At 39.6% G+C, this 21,936-nt stretch overlaps 2 protein-coding genes across 3 annotated transcripts in view; one reads left to right on the top strand and one right to left on the bottom strand.

Moving 5' to 3' along the window:
* The window catches only part of osbpl6 (oxysterol binding protein-like 6), a 37,981-nt gene extending 22,488 nt beyond the window's left edge, over positions 1–15,493 (bottom strand). For both annotated transcript variants that reach the window (XM_071474911.1, XM_071474912.1), the window contains exons 1-2: positions 15,228–15,493; positions 6,974–7,224 (exon numbers count right to left, since the gene is read on the bottom strand). In XM_071474911.1, coding sequence (XP_071331012.1) covers positions 6,974–7,120 — 147 coding nt within the window. In that variant the 5' untranslated portion in view covers positions 7,121–7,224; positions 15,228–15,493. The remainder of the gene's footprint in view (positions 1–6,973; positions 7,225–15,227) is intronic.
* Positions 15,494–18,953: 3,460 nt separating this feature from the next.
* On the top strand, positions 18,954–21,062 carry LOC139619377 (cytochrome c-b). The gene is made up of 3 exons (XM_071474910.1): positions 18,954–19,094; positions 19,759–19,935; positions 20,024–21,062. Exons 2-3 carry the CDS (start codon positions 19,764–19,766, stop codon positions 20,167–20,169), a joined length of 318 nt encoding a protein of 105 aa, XP_071331011.1. The 5' UTR covers positions 18,954–19,094; positions 19,759–19,763; the 3' UTR covers positions 20,170–21,062.
* Positions 21,063–21,936: the final 874 nt, after the last annotated feature.

The raw sequence follows: 21,936 nt of genomic DNA, 5'->3' as shown, positions 1-21,936 counted from the left end.
AATCAATACTACTCTAAATAAAGAATGGCTTGTGCTGCAAATATTGCAATTCAATGCACTTTCCTGGGTATCCTTTTTAACATCCGAAACCAATGAACAATATAAATCAACAAATTCCCCATGAGGAACAGTCCACACAATCTCTAGCTCCACATACAGTAAATACCAAAGTATATGCCGACTACAGGTTTATATGGAAATAACTGCTACAGTTAGAGAGTTTGCTTTTGTTATTTGACCCTGAAAACAGAGCAGAATTAAGCCAAAGTGATTTCCTGCACTCTGCCCACATTCATTGATCTCGCTGCAGAATAATTTAAAGCTGAAGGAGCCGGTCCCTCTTGGTGAGCCTCACTCTTTAATGAAGGATCTTGTGGCAGACTCAGTAAGGAGCTGTCTGCTTTTCTGTGTCAAGATTTAAAAAGATTTGTTCCATGATCCTGTTTGTTTGATACAGATAAAAAGGACTTCATTTAAGTTTTTTTCATAGATATTTTTATTCAGCTTTTCTTTTCCAGCTCTAGTTAGATGCCAATATAATAACAAAAAAGACATTGAACAGTGAAAGGACTTGTATAATCCTGATCATTAACTAAATCAATCTAACAGTCTATCTGTGTCAGTTTCATAGGGCAAGTCTTCTGGGATCCATCACCTGCAGTGACACTCAGCAGTGTAGCACAACAGACCCTTTAATGCTGCAATGAATCAAACTATTACAGTTAAGGTCTTCCTGAGCAGGAGAAAGGACAAACACTCCTTGGGGATACCTTAGGCTAAATCAGAACTATAAATATCACTACAACAGCCCACTTCTGATGACAAGTTTCTCCTACACATCCTTTTCACCCATAGATACTGACAGTCTACACTACTGAGGACTGTTGAAATACTGTAACTGAACCAAAACCTCCCCTATTTTTCAATTATTTCAGTTTATTTTTCTCCTCAATGTGTTCAGGTCCCAATAAAACATAATGATGCAATAAAAAGAGTGATAAAATAATGAGTCTTTTACATTTTCATGGGAGTTTTTAATCTAAAGGCCTTATATAATCACTGATCACAAAAAAGAAAAAATGATAGAAGATAATAAAGGATAGAAAAATTGGATTGTTCAACTGAATAATATTCAGACACAATTTAGAGAGCATATCTACAGAAGCCGAGAGCAGCTGTATTTACAATCATTTTATTTTAACCCATAATGTTGGGATAGCAATTTAACAATCGTGTTATCTTGAGAAAACAAGCTCATTTTCTTGTAGTAACAAGTTAATTATCTTGTCTCAGGAAAACAACAGGTCGTTTTTTTCGAGATTACAGGATAAATATCTTGTTTTCACCGGAAAACAAAAGGTTTACTTGTGATACTGAGGTAATTATTTAATTATCTTGAGAACAAATGATTTATTGGATAATCAAGGCCATGATCGGCAGATTAACTCATGGTGAAAATAATCATTAGCTGCAGCCCTAGCTATGAGAAAGTGGTATCTTGAGATAATGGCACAATTCACTTGTGATTTCGAGATTAGGGATAAAATAAAATGATTTCTAATAAAGCCATTTTCATCTTCCGATCTTTCATCAGTCAGCAGTTATTAACCACTAACCAAAAACGTAAAGCATACAACCTTTGAAGAGCCAATGATGACTTCTCAACGGTCATGCAAACAGCATCTGAGAGAAACCGTGATAGATTTTACCAAAATATTTGTGAAAAGATGACAACAGAAGTAACAGTGTGTGATATAGTGGGAGTACTTCACTACTACACTAATTCAAAAGCCTTATGGCTATACAACTATGTGTTGCCCACAAAACATCAAACACTTCATTAAAAATGCAGCACACAGTACGCTATCTCCTGCTCGACTTGCACAGTGTAAGAAGATACTGTGTAAGAATATGAAACTGACAGAAAAACTGTAACATGCTCCCACGTCATCTTCCACAATCATCACTGAGCAATGGTATTTCAGCAGCTAATAACCACAGAGGAACTGTTGTGAGGATGGATTTCACTGCAGTGTCTGGCTGGCTCAGCACTAAAGCTTAGAGTAGGAGAGTGGGCTGCCACATGGATGAGGAGCTAACACTCTGTGAGACTGCGTCTAATGCACTGTGTAAACACCACAGATTCAGTTATAGAGCTACAGTCCATATGTGCGACCTGCTGTGTTGCAGGTGAGAGACTGTTGCTGATTCAGTATAAATCTTTATTCAACGACCTTGAGTTAATATTTTTTTTTGTCAACTGAAAAGAATGTATTGGGCCCAGTTGTTTGGTACAGGAAACACTTATATTCAAACCTAACAAACCTAAAAGTGTTTCAGCAGGAAAACACTATCTATGGACAAACAACTAATTAATCTGTATTTTATCTATTTTATGACTCTATATAGCACACAAGTCAACATAGCAGCCAGATGCCGATTTTGTGTGTGTGTGTTTTGTTTTTTGGACCAATATATAATAGAAAATCATTTGGGTCTCATTCTGACTCTGACTCCGGCACGCTCTATCCATGCTTTCTCTCAAAGGTGTTAAGCTGGTTTATGTCATGGGGAAAATCATGGCAAAACTTCAGTTGAAACCAGAAACATTTATTGCAGGATTGGCACCATTTGCACAGACTGTGCCAAATGCATCTATGAGCTAAGCTTAAAAATCACTCTGTTCTCTGTCAAGATCATCCCCTCTGTTTCTGAGTTGGTCTGTTGTGTGCTGCAGAAAATATTATTATCAGATATGTCAAAGCAGCACATTACACACTATGAAAACCTGGCAATGGAATAAATAAATTATTCTTTTAATCAAAATTTTTAGACATCTGTACAGGGGAGAGAAGATACTGAGTCCTTCATCATCATCTACAGTAACATCAGTGTGTTCTGGTCATTACCATGAGAACAGCCACTATCTGCTCTTATAGCAACTGATAATCACATCATTGATTTCTAACCCTCTCATATATCAAAAGGATGTTTCTTAAATATTAAACACAAACGCAGCATCTGGTTCCCTCCATCCCTCCTACTATCTCTTAGCTGAAAACGTCTTTTATCTCAACAGGAAATGACAAGCAGCGAGAGAAAAAAGTGTGTGTGTATCTTGAATCATTGTGTAACGTCTTGATGCACAAACTTGAAGTGTGTGTGTGTGTGTGTGTGTGTGAGAGAGAGAGAGTGTCTGTGCTTACTGCAGGTGGTGCCTCTAATTGCTCTCATGAGGGTCTGCAGAGTGAACAGTAGTTGTCAGCAGAGGAGAAAGTGACACATATTGAATTGAAAATGGGGGCTGGATCTCATTAAGGCCTTTCCCCAACAAAATGCCACGCTCTCATTTTTCCTCAAAAACTGAGGCCCAGCCAAGCTAGCTAAGGTCTTTTCTCAGCATCTACCATGTTTCCTCAGGATGTCCCTCGGGACGATGCACTCTACTATATATTCTCTACATAGTATCACTGAAAACTCCCTGCACAGAACACACTGAGCAGACAGTGATGAGGCACAATGCTGTCATAAAGGTTAATCCACAACTAAGGTGTATGCATAACTTTGCATAATCTCAATAAAGTTCAGAGACGCTGTCTGCTTTGGACCGCACAACTCGTCAGCCGTGTTTATAAAGTCAGTTTTAAAATAGTGTATTTCATAATAATATTTTAAGTTCACTCTTGACCTCGGAAACAAGAGAAACAACTGAGTAGTTGTTCTTGAGCTTTCCATCATATCACATGATCTTCATCATGATGGAGTCATCAGGAGATTGTGATACAGCTGAAAGCTCCAGAAGAACTACAAAATGGACCTTGTGGTGAGACTGTTTTTAAACTGCTGTTTTCAGGGTCACAAATATCAACTTTTATGCCAAAATGGGTGAAAATTCCCTTTAGTAAATGGAAAATTAAACTATAAAAATATCTCGACAACTGGTTAAACTACACCTGATGAGGAAGATCATGTCATCCAATCAAAAGCTCCAGAACAGCTACTTAAAGGACCTTGTGGTGAGATTGTTTTGTCAACCAAAATAACATGAACTTGTGAGCGATCCACTAAAATCTGACACCTACACCCCACCAGCCAGCCAGTTTTACTTAGAAATATGTCCCGTTATGGTGGCTAAAGATATTTTCACTTACGTTTCACTGTAACTTTAAAGTCGGCGTCTCTTAAAATGAGCTTAGCAATATGCAGGGAGCATATAAGCCTTTTCCTTGTGCATTTTGATCTTGGTTGTGAGCTAAACCTCTGAGACAGCTGAACAGAACAGGAGATGATTTGTAAGGCTAACTGTGGTTATGAGTGATACACCTTGCTCTGTGGTCGTTGCAGCAAGTGTCTGGATCACCCACAGACACACACATTGTTGCATCTTTTAGTGAACACTATTAAATTGTGACACAAAGCAGCTGCAACAATCAAGAGCTAATTCCCAATTAAATTCTTATCGTGCTGCTGATTCCCTCTATACACCGCTGAATATCTTGAGGTCTTGATCAAGCAGGTGTGTAGCATTAAGGGGATCCGCTGGACAAAGACTTCATTTGTTGCCATCTTTGCAGTTAAATTTTTTGGCAAAACGCGTTAAACACATTAAAAGAGATGAAGTGCTTCTAGATAACCTTTCTTTGAGATGAACTTGGCTTTAAGATTAGGAAGCATCAGGGAAATTAAAAGCTGAACCCTTCCACCCGTGAAGGCTTTGTTATCAAAAGAAAGTGGGCGACATTAAAGAAGGGAACAATGCACAGAGGGGTTAGAGGGGTTAACTGTCTGCCTCATCAAGCAGTGGCCCCTTCCACTTTTCTTTTCATACAGGCCCCATTTCTCAAACCAGTTCCCTCTTTCTCCTCTGAGAGCCACCTCCTGCGGACACAAGCTGGGCTCCCACACAGCATACCAGAGCGTGCCACATGTTCAGTGGAGCACCAAGCCTCCGCCTGTCCCTCATGAAACATTCATGACCCAGCACAGACGGAAAAGCTGTGATGTCAGAGATTCCAGTTTCGGTGTCCTGTTTCTGCATGGCTGCGGTGACACAGCAGCTCAGTGAGGTAAAGAAGGCCGGGGGCTTCACATGGCTTTCTGCAAGGGGTTAAGTTTAAACACTTGTTCTGTGAACTGTGAAATATGCATATATCTCATTGTTTACCATGTCTCTGCAAGGTTTTTATTTACTAACCAGGGAATTAGGGCTGCTCTCTCTTAGCTGATTACACAGCAGAGTCAATTAGTTTTAGTTTTTTTTTGTTCTAGGACTTCTCGCAGGGAATCAACTATAAATCATTAGTTATTAGCGGAGGAGATTGTTTTGTACGCCTTAATTCATGTGCAAAGCAAAAATAGAGACACAATTTAGAAACAATTTGACAGATTTAAGTAACCACTTTTCAAAGCAACCCTCTGAATATAAAGATGGAAAAACACTTTAGTGATTAAGCCTAATTTCAAACATGAATTGGTTGTTCCCGGCTAATTTTAGAATCGCAAATTTCTGCCAGACCGTTTGTCGGCGTCACTTGAAGTGCAGTTTGTGAGGGGTCATGACCCCTAATTAACTGCCTGAATGAGATGTATTGTCAGATGATGGATCTCTGGCACGTCAGAAGCTTTACAGCACTATCCCACATGGTACACGTGAGTATTTCCATTTTTGGCTGAAAATATTTTACTTTCTCTTCCACTACTTTTATCTGAGTTAACAAAAACAATACAAAGATACATGCAAATTCAATACGAAACAAAACAATACAAACCTCCTTACAAAAAAGTAGCATTTACTTGACTTTTGTTAATGGTTACACAAAACAAAGAGACACTTCCCCTCTAAATTTCTCAGATGGTTAAATAACTGACTGAGGCCCTTTCCCAGATTTATCATGTGACCCTTTAGAGAGGGAATCACTGCACTTAGCCGCCAAACAGTAAATAAAGTTGTTAAAACTAACTTCACCTGTACCAGGTACAACAGTAAAATGCTGCATGAATTGATGCATCAGTATTAAAAATTCAATACCATAATACAGTAAGTGACATAACAGTCATATATAAGTACAGCTTGCTTATAATTCTCTAATAATACTTTTACTTAAGTAAACTTTTCAATACAGGGCATTTGCTTGTAATGGAGTATTTTTACATTGTTGCACTGGTACTTTTACTTAAGAACAGGTTTGAAGTACTTCTTCCACCAGTGGTCATATGTTTTGGCTGTGCAGACAGGCCAATTAAAATGTTTTTTGTGAGTTAACACAACAACAAGATTAATAAAAAAAGAGTGTCTCCACAGTATTAGTCAACAAAGACGCTGATTTTATAAAACTGTCATGTTCTGCCCTGAGGGGGCTCTTTGTTTTGAACTTATGGAGTCTTGATTTGGACTTTTGGCTTATTTCCTGTTTTATTTTGAAATGTCTTTCTTGTGGTTGTTTTACTTCCTGTCTTTGTCCAATTTCCCTCCTTAGTGATTGTCTGCCACGACCTGCAGTCAATTCCCCTTGCCTCTAGTGTGTATTTGAGTCTCTGTCTTTGTCAGTTCTTCTGTTTTACTACAGTGTTTTCCTGCTCAGTCCACTCCAGTGTTTCTTCCTGTTCCTGAGTTTTTCCAGTTTTTTTGGATTACCTTAGTTTGGATTTTCAGAGTTTTGTGTTTCCTACCTGAACCTCATTTTTTTACCATGTGCACCAGTTTTTTTGTAAGTATTTGTACTTTCTTGTGTTTATTAAATTACCCCTTTTTGCACTTACCAGCTTTTGTTTTGAGTTTGTCTGCATTTGGGTCCTGAAGATACTCATATTATAACACTGACTAGGTCCTCACACCATTATAGTTCAACTATTTATCTGCCAGTTTTTTATCTGTTGCATAAACTGTCCTACTGACAGAAGACTGCAGCAACTCAAAATAATGTCCACTCCTATTTCTAGATGGATTTTTCTCCTCCTGTGGCCTGAACATTACCTGCCGGCTGTCGCGCTGGGAGGAAGAAGAGGAGGAGGCGCTCTTGTGAACTGGCGTGGAGGTCTTGTTGACTGGCGTGGCGCTCCTCTCCTCAGAGCTCATGGTGCGGCCGTGGGGGCCTCGCTGGTAGTGTTGGTGGTAAGACATGGTGGGCACCGACCAATTTTGCTCTGTGGACCTCCCTCAGCAGTGGATCACGCAGATCAGGAGCATCCTCTGACACGTCCTCACGCTCACTGCTTGCTGTTCATCTGGAAAAACAAGTCAGGAGTTTTACACTATGGCATCCACTTTGTCTTATTTTATCACAGTACTGCCGTTTATACCAAACACTGAGCCACACTGTCATTGATCAAACGCCACTTAGTCTAGTTTATTCCTGTTAGAAACAAATGCCTGGGCTTTTCCTCGGCTTTACAAACTGTCCTTCATCAGTTTCAGTATGTTCATCTTACTCGCAGATGCTCAGTTGAGACACCCTGAGCTGTTCTTTGAAGCCTGGGTTTTTAAGATTCTTCTCATTACATGTGCATTACTGGATAAGCCTTTCATTATGTTTGCTATGAGACTGGTGCCACTCAGGCTTACTCAACACACTGCATTTAGCAGAGGTATGCACCAAATGATCTCAAATCCAAACTGAACCTGTTTTAGGGCTGCGACTGCAACTAACAATTATTTTTGATTATCAATTAATCTGCTGATTATTCTTTTCAATTAATCAACAGATCATTTAGTCAACAAAATGTCAAAAAATACTGAAATGCCAATCACAACTTTCCAGAGCCCAAGGTGACATCTTTCTTCTGATCCTATATCAAACAAGAGCAGGAAATCCTCCTGTTTGAGAAGCTGAAACCTGAGAGTCTGTAGCATTTCACTTTTTTTTTTTTTTGCTTGATAAATTACTGAAATGATTAAGTGATTATCAAAATAGTTGCCGATTATTTTTCTGTTGATCGAAAAAATCAATGAACTAATCGTTTCAGCTCTAACCTTGAGCCCCTAACTGTTTCCGTCCACTTACATCAGTCCAAGGGAAAAGGTACATCTTTGTACGTCAAGGCATTGAACTGTGTTTACAATTAGGAAATGTGGTCGATCACCATGTCAATTTATGACCAGTCACTGCCTGCACTGCAGAAGATTGAGATCATCCCACAGGACTCTATAAATCCTTAAACATCCACTTACCACTGTGATAATGATGGTTATAAGTGAGAATATCAAATCAATACTAGATAGCATCTACAGCTCCACTTGTTGGGCCACAAACCAGTTAAATCTAACTTATACCAACTTTAACACATGAGCCAAAGCTCCTAGAAGAATAACATCCTCTGGTTTAAATATGAAACCCCAGCCAGTATTTGAATAAACGTACTTGATTTAAAATGTCTGGTTAACCTTATGTTCCGATAGCGACGGGGAGTGTTCGTTTTCATCATTAGTCATGGCACTGTGTTGCTCTATGCTGACACCTATAACACTGCCTACCGTGGTGCTGTGTAATTGTCTGAGCTCTCAGGAGGTCTCAGCACTGATAAACGTACAATCGATTGTAAGATTGTAGAAAACAAACAGATGAACATACCCTGTTCCATTTAGAAACCAAGACACTTGGTGAGATACTGAGGATGTTATTGGACCTTTACAAGGGCAAATGACACAGTATTTCTGATCAAATACCTCAAAGCTGATGATGTGACTATTGGGGATAAGATACAGAGGATGCTGTATTTAAACACATCTTGAGAGGCAGATATTAGTACAGTGGCTATAATGAACGCAAAGTAAGAGACATTCACTGTTTATTTCCCTTGGCTAGAACAGCCTGATAAACACAGAAAACTGTATCATATAATGGAGCTTTTAAAACCAGAAAAAGATCTGATTTATAGAGCACTTTAACAATAAATCTTGTATGAGGAAAAGCATTGTTGCACCGGTGTGGTCTGTTAACCTTGATCACAAGAAGGTAAAGTGCTTCACTTGTTGGCAGGGAAAGCAGTATTTTAAGCCTGTGTGTAGTTACTCTGTAATAAAATATGGTTAAATCTGAAACAATTTATTGATAAATTCATTAGTTGATTAGCATAAAATTAATTAATCACGTCCACAATTGTTTTAAGTAATATTTTTAACATGAAAATTTAAACATACCCTCGCTACAGCTTCTCAGTTTTTTGTCTCTTGTGATATTAAACCAAATGTCTTTGAATTTTGGACCACAGTTTGATAACATTGCCATGAGCTTTAGGAAATATTTGATGGCCATTTTGACATTTTCTGACATTCTATACTGATAAAGCAATAGATAAATAAATAAGAAAAAATTGAAGGGCACTGAGAGGTTGCAGACCTCCGCCAAGGCCAATACCAGACACCAGACTTCAGAGAAAAAAATTCCAATTTATAGTAAATGATGCAGATCTGCCCCAGAATTTAATGGGTTTCTCCCCTGGCCCATGCCTCATCTCTCCACTGAGTTTGGCACAAATCGGTTCAGTACTTTTTGCATTATGCTGCTGACATATAAACAGACACGGGTGGAAATATAATCACCTGGGTGGAGGTAATAATCATTAGTTGTAACCAGATTCACTGACATCAGGTCTCATATCAGGACACAATATAATATTACGTGTATTGTAAGTTCTACATGATTTTTTAAAATTATTTTTATTGATTATTATTATTATTATTATTATTGAACTAGATTAAGCCAAAGACCAAATCTATAAGACTGGCATAGAAAACTGTAAAGCACTGCAGGATTTCAACATCACAGGCTGTTTGTTCATTGTCATTGTATACAACTCTTGAGCTCCCTGTGGTTTCAGCTACAGGATGTGTGTGTTAGGCTCTCCCATGTGTCAGGGAAACTCCCTGAGTCCACGGGGCAGCTCTGCACACTTCAGCAGTATGCACTCTCACATGCGATGGTGCAGTACACTCTCACACACTATCATCTATAATTCAGATCCTTTGACAACGTCATCATCCCTGCCCTGTCTTAGGCCAACTAGGATCTAAGCTACTGTAAGACAAGGTGCTAAGTCCATTCAGAGAGTCTGTGCCACTTAGCCTATTTAATAGATCCACTCTCCTTGACCTAATAAGGAGGCAGAAGTGGGGAGTACTTTCAGTGTAAACTAGACTGTTTTAATACACTGTTAGCCTCTGCATGTGCAGGTTATAGTTTACTGTACATTAAAGACATAAAGAGCCAACTGTCAGCACATGAAAGCGACAGAGAGATCTCAGAACAAATATAAAGCTCCTGTAAGCAAGTGAGAAGTGAAAACTTACAACAATTACTTTTAAAAATAACTTGACTATTTCACTTTTGCAGAACATATAGTTTCATCGCCGGCAACGTGAAGTACACGTTGTGACTCTGTTCACACAGTAAAACGGACTCAAATCAATTTGAATAGCTGACTTAACTGGCCAATTGTTAGCCTTCAAGTCTTCATGTAGATAGTAACTGTTACGATTTGTTGTGTAAACCAACAGATCCAAACACAGCTCAGCAAACTTTCAGTTTACAAGCACATGAAAGTTTCTCAAAATTTGTCAGACCCACATGGAGCTGTCTGTTTGACTCCTGCTCAGACAGACAGCAGTGCTGCTCTATATGAAGCCAGTTACCGTGTTGGGGAACATCTACTCAGGACTTGATTAGCCATGAGCTTAATCTTCTAAATCCAGTCACCGTGATTATGGTCCTCTAAGCAGGAGGACAAAGCATGCCCTGCTATGTGGATGCTACCGTGAGAACAATTTCAAACCACACACTATGCTGTCTTAAATGATTATGTGTGTGTTTTGGTGTAAATAAAACATGCTGAGTCAGTGGGATAATTTTAGGATCACTCACTTGTTAGATGAAATGTACTGTAAAAATTTTAAAATGTTCAAGGGAGAAGAGGCTAGTGCTTCCACAGTGACTGGAAGGGATGTGGAACTCGTTTTTTTTTTTTTAAAAAACATGTTTTTAGTTATTGGTTTTTCCTGCTGCAACTGGACATGTGAGCACCCAAATTCAAAGCCAGAGAATAGATTATTCAAAACATGATAGCCAATGATATATGAAGCATAGATGAACAGACGAAATGATTTAATCTATCTTTCAAATTAGTTGTATATCAAACAGAATATTCCAATATTATGTAGACTTGTGCACAAATTCATTTTCTGAAAGTCTGAGGTTCAGATATCGACTGTGGCGGCATGAGGAGCAGCCTTCAGTTACAAGAAGCAACAAGAAGCCTTCTGACCACATGCTTATAAAGACTCAAGTCGGGGTAAAATGGCACCAAACTTGAGCGACTTGAGCACATTCACTGCTACAATGAGGCTAAGCGGTCCTCTCTTACCATGCTATCACTATCAAATTTAGTTTCCCCATCAGAGCACAGACATATTTTCATTAAAAAAAAAAAAGAATATGGCAGGTGACTATCCTTCAATCAGCTGACATGAACCAACAGATCCACAGTAAAAAATGTGATTATATCTTAATTAGGAGATAAACAGCTGAACAGGATAAACAATAACATTTTTGAAAACCTTAAATTGTCTATCTTTGGTTGCAAATTAGTGGTATTGCAAAAGCAATTGTGTGATCCTACAAAACTTAAATGCTGGATTTGCTGGAGGAAATCTCCCCTCCCCTCCCCTCCCCTCTGGTCTATATATCGCTGCCTCTGCTGAATTATTTGTGATTATTTTATTGATTAACAAAACTGCATCTCTGCAACATGTAGCCTCTTTGTTTGTGCTGATGCATTACACGCTATAAAGACTTCTTTATGGAAATTCGATCCTAACCATTAACAGTTAAGAGTTGTGTGCCTCCACTTCCATCAAAGGTCTAGATGAGCGAAAGAAGACTCTCACTTCCATTTCCTTCAAACCAAAACACTCAAGCACACTCACAACACAACTTCTGTTTGTCTCATTTCATGCTCCAGAAAAGCAACACATTTATGGAGAGGAGTTTCTCTCAATCAAAAGTAATGATGAAAACTGTCAGAGAGAGGTCTTGGAGAGAAATTAACTTGACCCCTGACCTCTGTCATCTGATCATATACCATTGAAAGTTTTCTTTTTTTGCTGAATTTACGATTCAGGGCCACACATTCATACAAGGTTCATTAAACTAAACTCTGGAGACTCTGAAGAACAAGCTGAGTAAACAGCTCTAATGATTGGACATTAACAGGAGACGATTCGTGACTATTCTGTTGTCTATATCAGCAGCATATCTGCAACATATCCCCAACCTACAGATTGATTGTTATTACATCATTGAGGATGTTTTTCTTGTCTTGTAGTAATTAATAAAAGGGTTTGTGTTGTTTTGTTCATATCATGAAGAGCATGTGGTTGTTGTCACTGAAACCCGACGGAGTAGATCCACTGACACCCATTTATTTAGTCCTTGCTCTTTTAGTTGGCTGATTCCACAGTAAAGTAAATAGTTGAAGTGTCAACATCTCCCCCTGTTTCAGAGCATCAACTGAGCAAATGAAAAGGTTGATGGCATAATTGTATACTACTGTCATCAGGAATTTTAGATAAACCAAAACATTTCACTGGTTGTATATGAATACAGTGTAATAAGTTGGTTAAGTGTTTGAGGTTTAGTAGTTCATAATATTTGTGTCAATTAAGCACAAAACCCGCAGGATGTTGAGAGCAATTTCCAAGAAATGTAGTCCTTTTAATTTAGGGCTGTGAGTACATTTCATGGTCCAACAAATATGGTCACAGATACAGTTACAGCACCTGTGATCGTGTGAATGATTTTGGTTTATTATTCTATTTTCAAGAATAAAGTTATGACGACCTCGATGACGTTCGAACAGTGTGGCTCAGCGTCATTCACCTGCGATAATGACAGTCTGCTCCACTGAAACGTCTTTGAACAAGATGCTAAATTCCCGCAGGCTCCAGGGGCTTTTTGCAGCTGAATATGTGCTGTGACTTTAGAGGGAGGTGGCGAGTGAAAAGTCAAATTTCTCCCTCAGGGATCAATAGAGTATCACAAATAAAGCAGTGACTATCGTCTGTCCTGATGTGGGTCAAGCCCAGAAGAGCGAAGCAGAGCCGTCTAGAGAGAGGTTTAGAGGAGCCAAGTAATCCCTCGATCTGTGTGCCCTGCTCTGTGAGATCTGAGAGGGGTGAGGAAAACAAACTTAAGATTTAGACACCCAGTGTGTCAAGCAGCACCGCAGGACCCAAAGCCAAAAATAAAAAAAAAACAAGAGGGAGAGAAGGTGAATCAGTGATCACCCTGCTGCTGTTTGTGCATATTATACCGCACAAACGTTAATGGCATCACTCCTCACAGACATGTAATACGATGAAGCGTGATGAGCAACTGTGCTTTAATAGCAGAGGAAAGACATTTATGTTTGTGTTGTCACCAAATCCAAACCACCCACAATATCCCGTTATCGACCAGCACTCCAACCAAGTTTGCTGATGTGATCTCCCCTCTCTGTTGCATAATTAAAGTGGGCCAACAAAAGCAGACTCATGTCCCAAGATTATATTACAGGGTCTTCGAGGACAGCCATTGTCTGAATTTACAACTGGCTAATAATGCATATCGATCTGCACAGCAGTGTTTTCACCATTTACCTGGATATACGATAGCAGGCTAAATGGATGACATCTTGGAGCAGCAGCTTTAAAATAGACCTGTCTATTTTCTTTTTTTTTTTTTTTTTTTTTAAACAACACCAACTGGACGGAGCCAGTTTATCCTGTGCTGTACACATTACATCATCTAGGTAGAGCTGGGTATCACACTTCAATACTTTTGAAGTACTTCCTGACTTGTGCCCATATTGGAAACTGTCAGGAACTGAAAGTTAACACTGAAGATCCAGTCAGTTGTTGCCTGATGTAAACTTTCATTTCTTAACTTTATATTGTGTCAAGAAAACACAAATTTGGCGTTATATGCTTGCCACACTTTGTTTAGTGGTAAAATAAAGTCTGTTTATACTCAGCACATAAAAATAGGCCGTAACATTAAGTATCATTTTGGAAGTGCAACTAAAAATCAGGTATCATGTTACAGGCTGTTATTTTTTGATGATACTTCCAGAAAAACACAAGAACCATAAAAAGATCAGGCAAGAGGGGGACAGTTGTGGATGAGTCATGGGCCTTCAAACCATACATTAGTTATTGAATGTCTAAGCCAATTAAATGCGTAAAAATGACTAATTATGTGCTTTCCTCCTTACTGATTACATTAATGACGTGGGGGAAAAACAGACCATCTGAATCCAGTATTTTGAGCGTCAAAGTGTGGTTGGCATCTGCTTTATCCCCTCTCCTTTTATAAGGTGCACAAGCTCTGCAAAGATTTCGTCTAAATGGGACGGGGACACCTTCAGGAGGAGGTTTCTTCAGGCCGGGCCAAGAAATATATCAGAAAATCAATCATCACTGCTGATCAAAGCAATATCCATTCAAGAAAGCACTGGCAATGATAAACCACAAATGCATCCAGCTTCCCAGTCCCCTCGGCTGTTCTTTAATTTATGTGAAACGGTGCTATTTTAAACAACTGCAAAGTCACTGGCTGACCTTCAGTTTGGAAACCAGGCAGGGTGATATTGTGGAGCAATCTTTTAAGTGACAGAAGTTGGCTAACTTTCAATTAGTTGGTATCTCAACACTGACAAGGCGATGAGTGGAATATATATATAAGATAATGTGGGTGGAGGTCACGTCCATCCTTATTCCTCTGATTGTATGGTGACAGGTATCTGATGGGACGGAGGGAGAAGCCATGAAGCTCAGTGAAAAAAGGTGAACATGTCAGTGACGCATTACGTCTACATCTTCAAAGTCAGGTACAGAGTTGGATGCCTGGCTGTTTCATCACCCCACGACTGCATCCATGTTTTTTTTTTTTTTTTTTTTGGAGGGTGGGTGGGGGTGGTCCTAGATCAGGATCATACCCCCGTGATGTTGGGACATGCATGTTTTGGACACAAGGATCCCTGTGTCAGCCTAGCAGCAGCTAGCTCAGTCAGCGGAGGCTGGTCCTCGGTGATTCACTCTGGACGCAAACACAAAAGAGGAGATGCTGGGGTCTCAGTCTGAATAAAACACCACAGCGGTGGCCCTGCGCCTCAGTTTACCGTGGCGGCGTTTTGACACGGTGGTTTCCTCGGTATAAGCGAGAGAGAGGCGCTAAGGAAAGAGAGAGGGGAGAGCTTACCACAGCTGCGGAGCGATGACCATGTCTTTACAGCTCTTGGCGCAGGAAACAATTGAGGGGGTCTCCCTTGACTGGGCAGAGATTCCCAGCTTCTCAAAGACGAACTGCTTCCATAGGGGTCCACGTCCAATATATGTGTTTCTTCTTATTACAGACGTGTGCCGTGCGGAGGCTAGAACATTGTGGAAAGTCGCAAAAGTGCTGTGTTTGCCTGTTTCCTTGAATGCGGGCTTGTGATGCTCGGCTCGGCTCAGCTGCACTCCGCTCGCTCCTCCCTGCAGCAAGATTGGCTCCGAGCGGGAAGAAATCACCGGAACGGATCGAACACGGACGGACGGGCGGGCGGCGGCTGGTCGCAAAACGTGGAAATGGAGTCGCGCAAAACTCGGACTCGGAGTGGAAAACTTCAGGAGCACCCGACGCTGCAAAGACTGGATCATACCAACCGAGAAAAGCGCTTTTAAAACTGTTTAAAAAAAAATTCAAATACATTTATAAACTGTGAGAATAAATGCATTTTCTTTCTCTAACTGTACTTTTACATTGTGTAATTCTTAATTTAAAATTTCTATTCTGCAAGAAACTGGCAAAATTAAAAACAACCCCACTACTGATAAATTGCTTAATACAGTTAATCAGTTAATCAAAACTGTTGCCAATTCATTTTCTGTCAGCTGACTAATTTATTAATCAAATAATCATTTCAGCTCAAGAGCACTGGTCAGTTGTACTCTCCTGGTTAATGGGGGCCCACTTTTGCTCTGGGGTCCCCTAGGAGGTCAATGTAGCCCTTGAGATATCTCTTTACCTCCGGGTATTATGCTCATTAGACCCCTACTTGTTGAAATGCCTAATCGGAAAATGTTATGACACAGAAGATGATGAGTTTAGCACTCCATATGTCACAGATTACATCAGGACGTTTGGGGTGAAATCTGGGCCAGTGCTGCCACTGCAGCCACACTACTCTTTATATTATCAGTCGTGTAAACTGATTCAATGAGTGTGAATGTTTCCTGTGAGAAATTTAATCACCCAGCTTAGAAGCTTTTAGCTGCTCTTTGCTGCTTTTACCTTTTTTATTTTAATTAAGCCATGTATATCTGTAGACTGTATGGTTGCCTGGCAACGGCTCTCACCATCCCATCCTCACAGCTAATGAGCAGCAAACAAGCACACCGTCAGATCCAGTGGTGCAAAGTCACTCTGTGGATGCACAGACTGATGCGTTTGTCGAGATGATGTATCTTGTGCTTAGTGGGATGGAAATTTTATATTTCCTGCATAGTTCAGTTGCTGATCATTCTTGGTAAATTTCACATCCAAAAACATGGCTTTCATCATTTTATCACTTAAAGATGTGAGGAGCTAACAAGTTCAGAAGTCTTTCAGTATTTTTGGATTAATACAATTTAATTTGAACTTTAAAGTGAATGTCAGTGGATGAACTTCTATGGACCCAATAGACTCCCCCTGGCTTGTAGAAAGTTTGCACATGTTTTTGTACGACTGTTGTACGACTGAGTATTTATACATTTATTTTACAACTGAAGTTACTAGCTACCTTGCATTTTAAGATTTTACATCTTACATCCCTCACAAAGGGGATTCATTGTTGTGCACAACATCTGCATAGACTCATTCACAACTGAAATGTGTCCCTAGGGACTTTTTTTTGGTAAGGGATCAGTTTATGAATTATGACGCACTGTTATAGATCAAACTACCCAACTGCATTTCAATCAGCTAAAATTATCTTATGAATTAAAATACTGTTTACAAATAACACATCAATAACAATATCCCAATAATATTATGTACTTATATTCAAGTTCTTAATGTACTTAATGTGCATTTTGGCATCAATACTTACTTTTGTACTTTTACTTAAGTATACCTGTATTTTTAACACAGGACTTTTACTTGTAGTATTGCTACTTTCACTTTCCTAAAGGTGTGAGCTGTGCATACGTTACAAAGCTTACACTACAGAGAACCTAATACAAAGGCAATAAATGTTGCTTACACATTAATGCAACAGTAATGTCTAATTGATTAATATTTTATGCTCATTAACACTATGAAATTGGACATTCTGCATAATCAGTACTTTATAGTACTCATTTGCCTGATTAGACCTCCTCTCAAGACTGTGCGGACATATAAGTTACAGGCTTATTAACAGCTCCCTCACTCTTATTCTTGTTTGGTTATTGAGTTTGGTGACACAAAGACTTCAGCCTGTGTTAAGTGAAAATACGTGAGCGTATGAGTCCTTCATGTACCTTTAGCTAATCACACTGTACTTTTACTCAAGGAAAAGGACTTTTGCTTGTAATGCTGTACTTTTACAGTGTGGTATTACTACTTCTGTGTAGTTGATGGACCAAACCAGAGCTAAATGTACTGGACTTAGCCCACATTAAACAATGGACATAAAGAGAGTGGGATACCCATGTTGCTTTCTGTCTGTGAGGTCTGCCATGTTAACACTGACTAATTGTCAGTGACCATAACATTACCAAGGCTACAGACGTCCATTTAGCTGCTTTACGTGGTCATTGTTAACTTAACAGGCTGAGGAGACATTACAACAAGGGGATGAAAATGCAGTATTGAGGTAAATATTTGAGTTTAGTAAGGAGATTACCTGTTAAATATGTCCAATTGCCTTCAAATACAAAAACAGCAAGAGAAATAAAAACAGTGGTTAATGAAGACCTCGGTGATACCACAGTCAGTAAAAGCAGCATACACATACTTATCCTGTTATACTGAATAAAGAAAAGCTGGCAGGTCAGTATTAAGGGATTCAGTTACTGTTGCTTGAGGCAAAGAGTGTGATTGTTTGTTGCTCATTAGTATGTGGTGCTCCGGTGGCCTGGTATCTTGGAAACCTGTACACTCCTGGGATATTTTCATACAGTAAGGTTTATGGAGGAGCTTTTAAGTTCAAACGTAACTTGAGACGTAGTCTATTGGCGATTGAAGCCATAAACTCTTCTCATCTGTCTGTGTCTGTCTCAAAAATGGTTGAATATCAGATTTCATGGCCGGCATATCCAGTGTGAACTCAGACATGCTCCAATTTAAGCTTCCCCCTGTTTCACAGCTTGTCATTTCCAGAATAGCCCCGGTCATGATTGAACATTTTCATTTTAGTTCATTTTAAGACTTTCTGTTGTAGAACGGGGGGGTGGGGGGAGAGACACTGTATGAGTCCTTTGTGGGCAGAAATCGGTAAAAAGAGAGTCCATGAATAAAGTCTGTAATTTTACTTTTCAGCTGTCTGTTCCGGCATGATGAAGTGACTCACACTCTCAAGCTTGAAAACAGAGAGAAACAGAATAATCCCAGACATTGTACCTTGAGTCATATCATATTTTAATATAATTTCTTTATTATTATGTTGATTTCTGATAATAACAATAAACAAGCTAAGTTGCGCTGTGACACTGATACTGTCATTGTGACATGACTCAGATAGCACTATTTAATCTTATAATTTCTGGGCCATGCTGGTAACAATAAGAGGGTATTATGTCATTGTTCAGGAAACCTTACAAGCGTTGGTTCACTGTTCCCGTCTTGTTCGGTCAGTGGTGAGCTGTCCTATCAATCTGCTGACTGTAAGGTTGTCAGAGAGAGGCTGTTTATCAAACAGATGTGAAGGTCTGACATGTGATTAGGCAACAGGACTCATTGAACAGCGTGACGACACAGGTCAGCTGACTGATGACGTCTGACGGGAGTCACTCCGCCGGGAGGAAGCACATTTGTGAATCGCCAGCGACGGAGCCGGCAGCAGGACGAGAACCCGTGGAGATAAAACTCTCAATAAGTCGGCTGAAGACGTATCAAGAAAAGGTAAGACGATAATCATCACAAAAAACGAAGCTTTTGTGATCGTTGTGCTCAGTGCAGAGTGTTTTCATACAACTTAAATCTGTCTTTGCCGGCTCCTTTGATGGCAACGTGGTCTTACCGGAGGCTAAACGACTTTTTTTTTTTTTTTTTTTTTTTTACCGGAGACTTTTAATCTGATAAGTTGCCTCACATGTTAACTTAAATACATCCCCATTTATCATACATTTAAATTCCCTTTCAAAACTTGTACATAGGGTTTTGTCTAACAATAGTATTCTAACATTATTTGATATTTGGCCTGTGTTAGATAGCGGACCGTATATTACCACTATTTCTAGATGAAAATCTCAACATCTCAAAGGTAGTGAACGTATACAGGCATTGCTTTTGTTTTATAAGAGAAACTGTTATTAAAGTGGCGTTACCTAAGACAGTTTGGTAACAATGTCGGGCCCACGTTGGTTGCGCAACTTGTAAGTGAGCTCCCTCTTGTGTCTGAATGATGGTATGACTTTTATACCCTCTTACAAAAGCAGGTAAAATACAAAACAAAATGTACTTTTATTATGGAAGTAACTTAACTTTGGTCAATGATTATTAATAATTGTTTTTGGCTAATGAAGTAGAAAATTAAGTCCAATTATCTCTCCTCTCTCTTTCATAGAAACCATGCCTGGAGACGTTAACAAAGGCAAGAAGGCATTTGTCCAGAAGTGTGCCCAGTGCCATACAGTGGAGAACGGTGGAAAACATAAGGTTGGGCCCAACCTTTGGGGTCTGTTTGGACGCAAGACAGGCCAGGCAGAAGGCTACTCCTACACTGAGGCCAACAAAAGCAAGGGTAAGTGCGTTTTTGTACAGTCCGAGGAATCATAATGCTCTTTGGCTAAAAGGTGGTTCTCAACTGTATCTGTTCACTCTAACTCCAGGCATCATCTGGGATGAGGACACCCTGATGATTTATTTGGAGAACCCCAAGAAATACATTCCCGGAACAAAGATGATCTTCGCCGGCATCAAAAAGAAGACTGAGCGTACTGACCTGATAGAATATCTTAAGTCTGCAACTTCATAAAGAACTCGTCATCTGTGCATCTTTGCCAATTTTTGTGTTTTGACAAACTGCTCAAGAGGCCAGGACTTGTCATTCTTCCAAAATCAAGCAGAACATCAAGCAGTCTGAGTGGTGTCGGCAGCTGTACCTCTGTTTCTGACATGATCCTCCATTGTGGTGAAGTAAATGATATCCCCTGGTTTTAACAGGTTCCTTTTCTAACATAAATTATTAAACCATATACTGTGTATTCTTAATGTAGGGACTTGAAAGCTGTGTTTTATGTTTGCTGATTGACTGTCATCCAGCATTTTGTTACTCCATAATCTCATCGTTTATAATGTCTAGTCCAAGAATGAAAATGCTTTTCTGCTTCTGATTTGTCGATACCTCAACAGCCTTTTACTATACGATTTTTGAAATTGCAATTTGAATAAAACTGACACTAAACATTTTCTTTGAAATTTGTTTGAAGTGAATATGTGATCAATGTTAGACTAGAGTTTGGGCTATTGTAGTAGATTTGTAAATCAAATTAAAGTGCATACGTCAGAATCTCAGAATATTGGCATAAACCAGAGAGTGTGTAGCTCTCCTTTTCTCCATCAGGGAGATGGAGAAATGTTGCTTGAACTGTCTCCTGCATTTTGTAATCCATTCATAAGATCAGTGCTTCAGCAGTGGAATACTGCAGGTGTGACTTGGTGCTGGTTTGATGTCTGTTATGTGACACGGATACTGTATATAACCATATTTTCCAGAAGAGGGGAACTTCTCCCTCTAAATGAAGTAACTTCTATTTAAGTTTGGAAACTGATATGAATGTCATAACTGCTGCATACTTCTGATGACGATGGTTATACTTTTGAGGATGTTTGTCCTCCATTAAAGTTGGAGAAGATTGTGCATGTTGACTGAAAGTTTCTGAGTGCATTTGCTGTATCGCTGCCCCAGGACAAAAGCTGGTGAAAGACAAGTCTCACTTGAAAGTGACCAAATGACAAGGGACGTCAGCAAAGACTGTCTTATTCATCACAGTAAGGATGTGTCCGTGTTCCCGGTCCAAGTTGCGGAGCATTGCTCCCTCTAGCGTTTACATCCACACCCGCGCACAGATTCACTAATAATATTGTATAAAGGAATTTGATTTTCTGACATCCTCCTTCTGCCGATAAAAGTCGCAGTTGTATGCGTAAATGATAGAGATTCCACATGTGCAGAGGTTTGGCGGATGTGAAATAAATATACCGCCGAGTTGCAGAAACTGTTATTAATGCCATGAAACACGTTTCTTCAGACGGCAGTCTTCACTTTGATTACTCTTGTCAGCCTTGCAGTGCCATCACCAGTGCCTTTTCAGGGAATGCATAAGAAACTATAATTGTCTGACGGTGCTGAAGCATCATTTCATTCAATTATAACGCACACACACACACACACACACACACGGGTTTTTGCTTTTGTGAAGCCTTACACATCTAGAATAACAGTGAATGTAACGATCATTAGTGGGCAAACATCCGCCTTTCTAACACACCTTTTTTTTTTTTAAATATTGTAGCCTATACTTTGCATCATGCATCCAGTATTGTCCATGCTGAGCAGATTATAGGTGAATTTACCCGAGTTATCACCATCCTCAGCATCATCCTCACCATATTTAAAGCGCTTCTAAAGGAGGGCAAACGGTTCAAACGACCAGAGGGCTCAGTGCTGAGGCAACCCTGAGCTCCTGTGTGTGTGTGTGTGTGTGTGTGTGTGTGTGTGTGTGTGTGTGTGTGTGTGTGA

Source organism: Trachinotus anak, unplaced genomic scaffold, assembly GCF_046630095.1.
Source record: "Trachinotus anak isolate AG129_WGS33_773 ecotype Australia unplaced genomic scaffold, CSIRO_AGI_Tana_v1 ptg000001l, whole genome shotgun sequence".
In the NCBI taxonomy this organism is placed as follows: Eukaryota; Metazoa; Chordata; class Actinopteri; order Carangiformes; family Carangidae; genus Trachinotus; species Trachinotus anak.
This window is presented reverse-complemented; position numbering and strand designations above follow the sequence as displayed.

Coding starts and splice junctions, on each gene's coding strand:
- LOC139619377 (XM_071474910.1), top strand. CDS start 19,764: ATGCCTGGAGACGTTAACAAAGGCAAGAAGGCATTTGTCCAGAAGTGT. Junction 19,936..20,023: donor TGAGGCCAACAAAAGCAAGG/GTAAGTGCGTTT, acceptor CTCTAACTCCAG/GCATCATCTGGGATGAGGAC.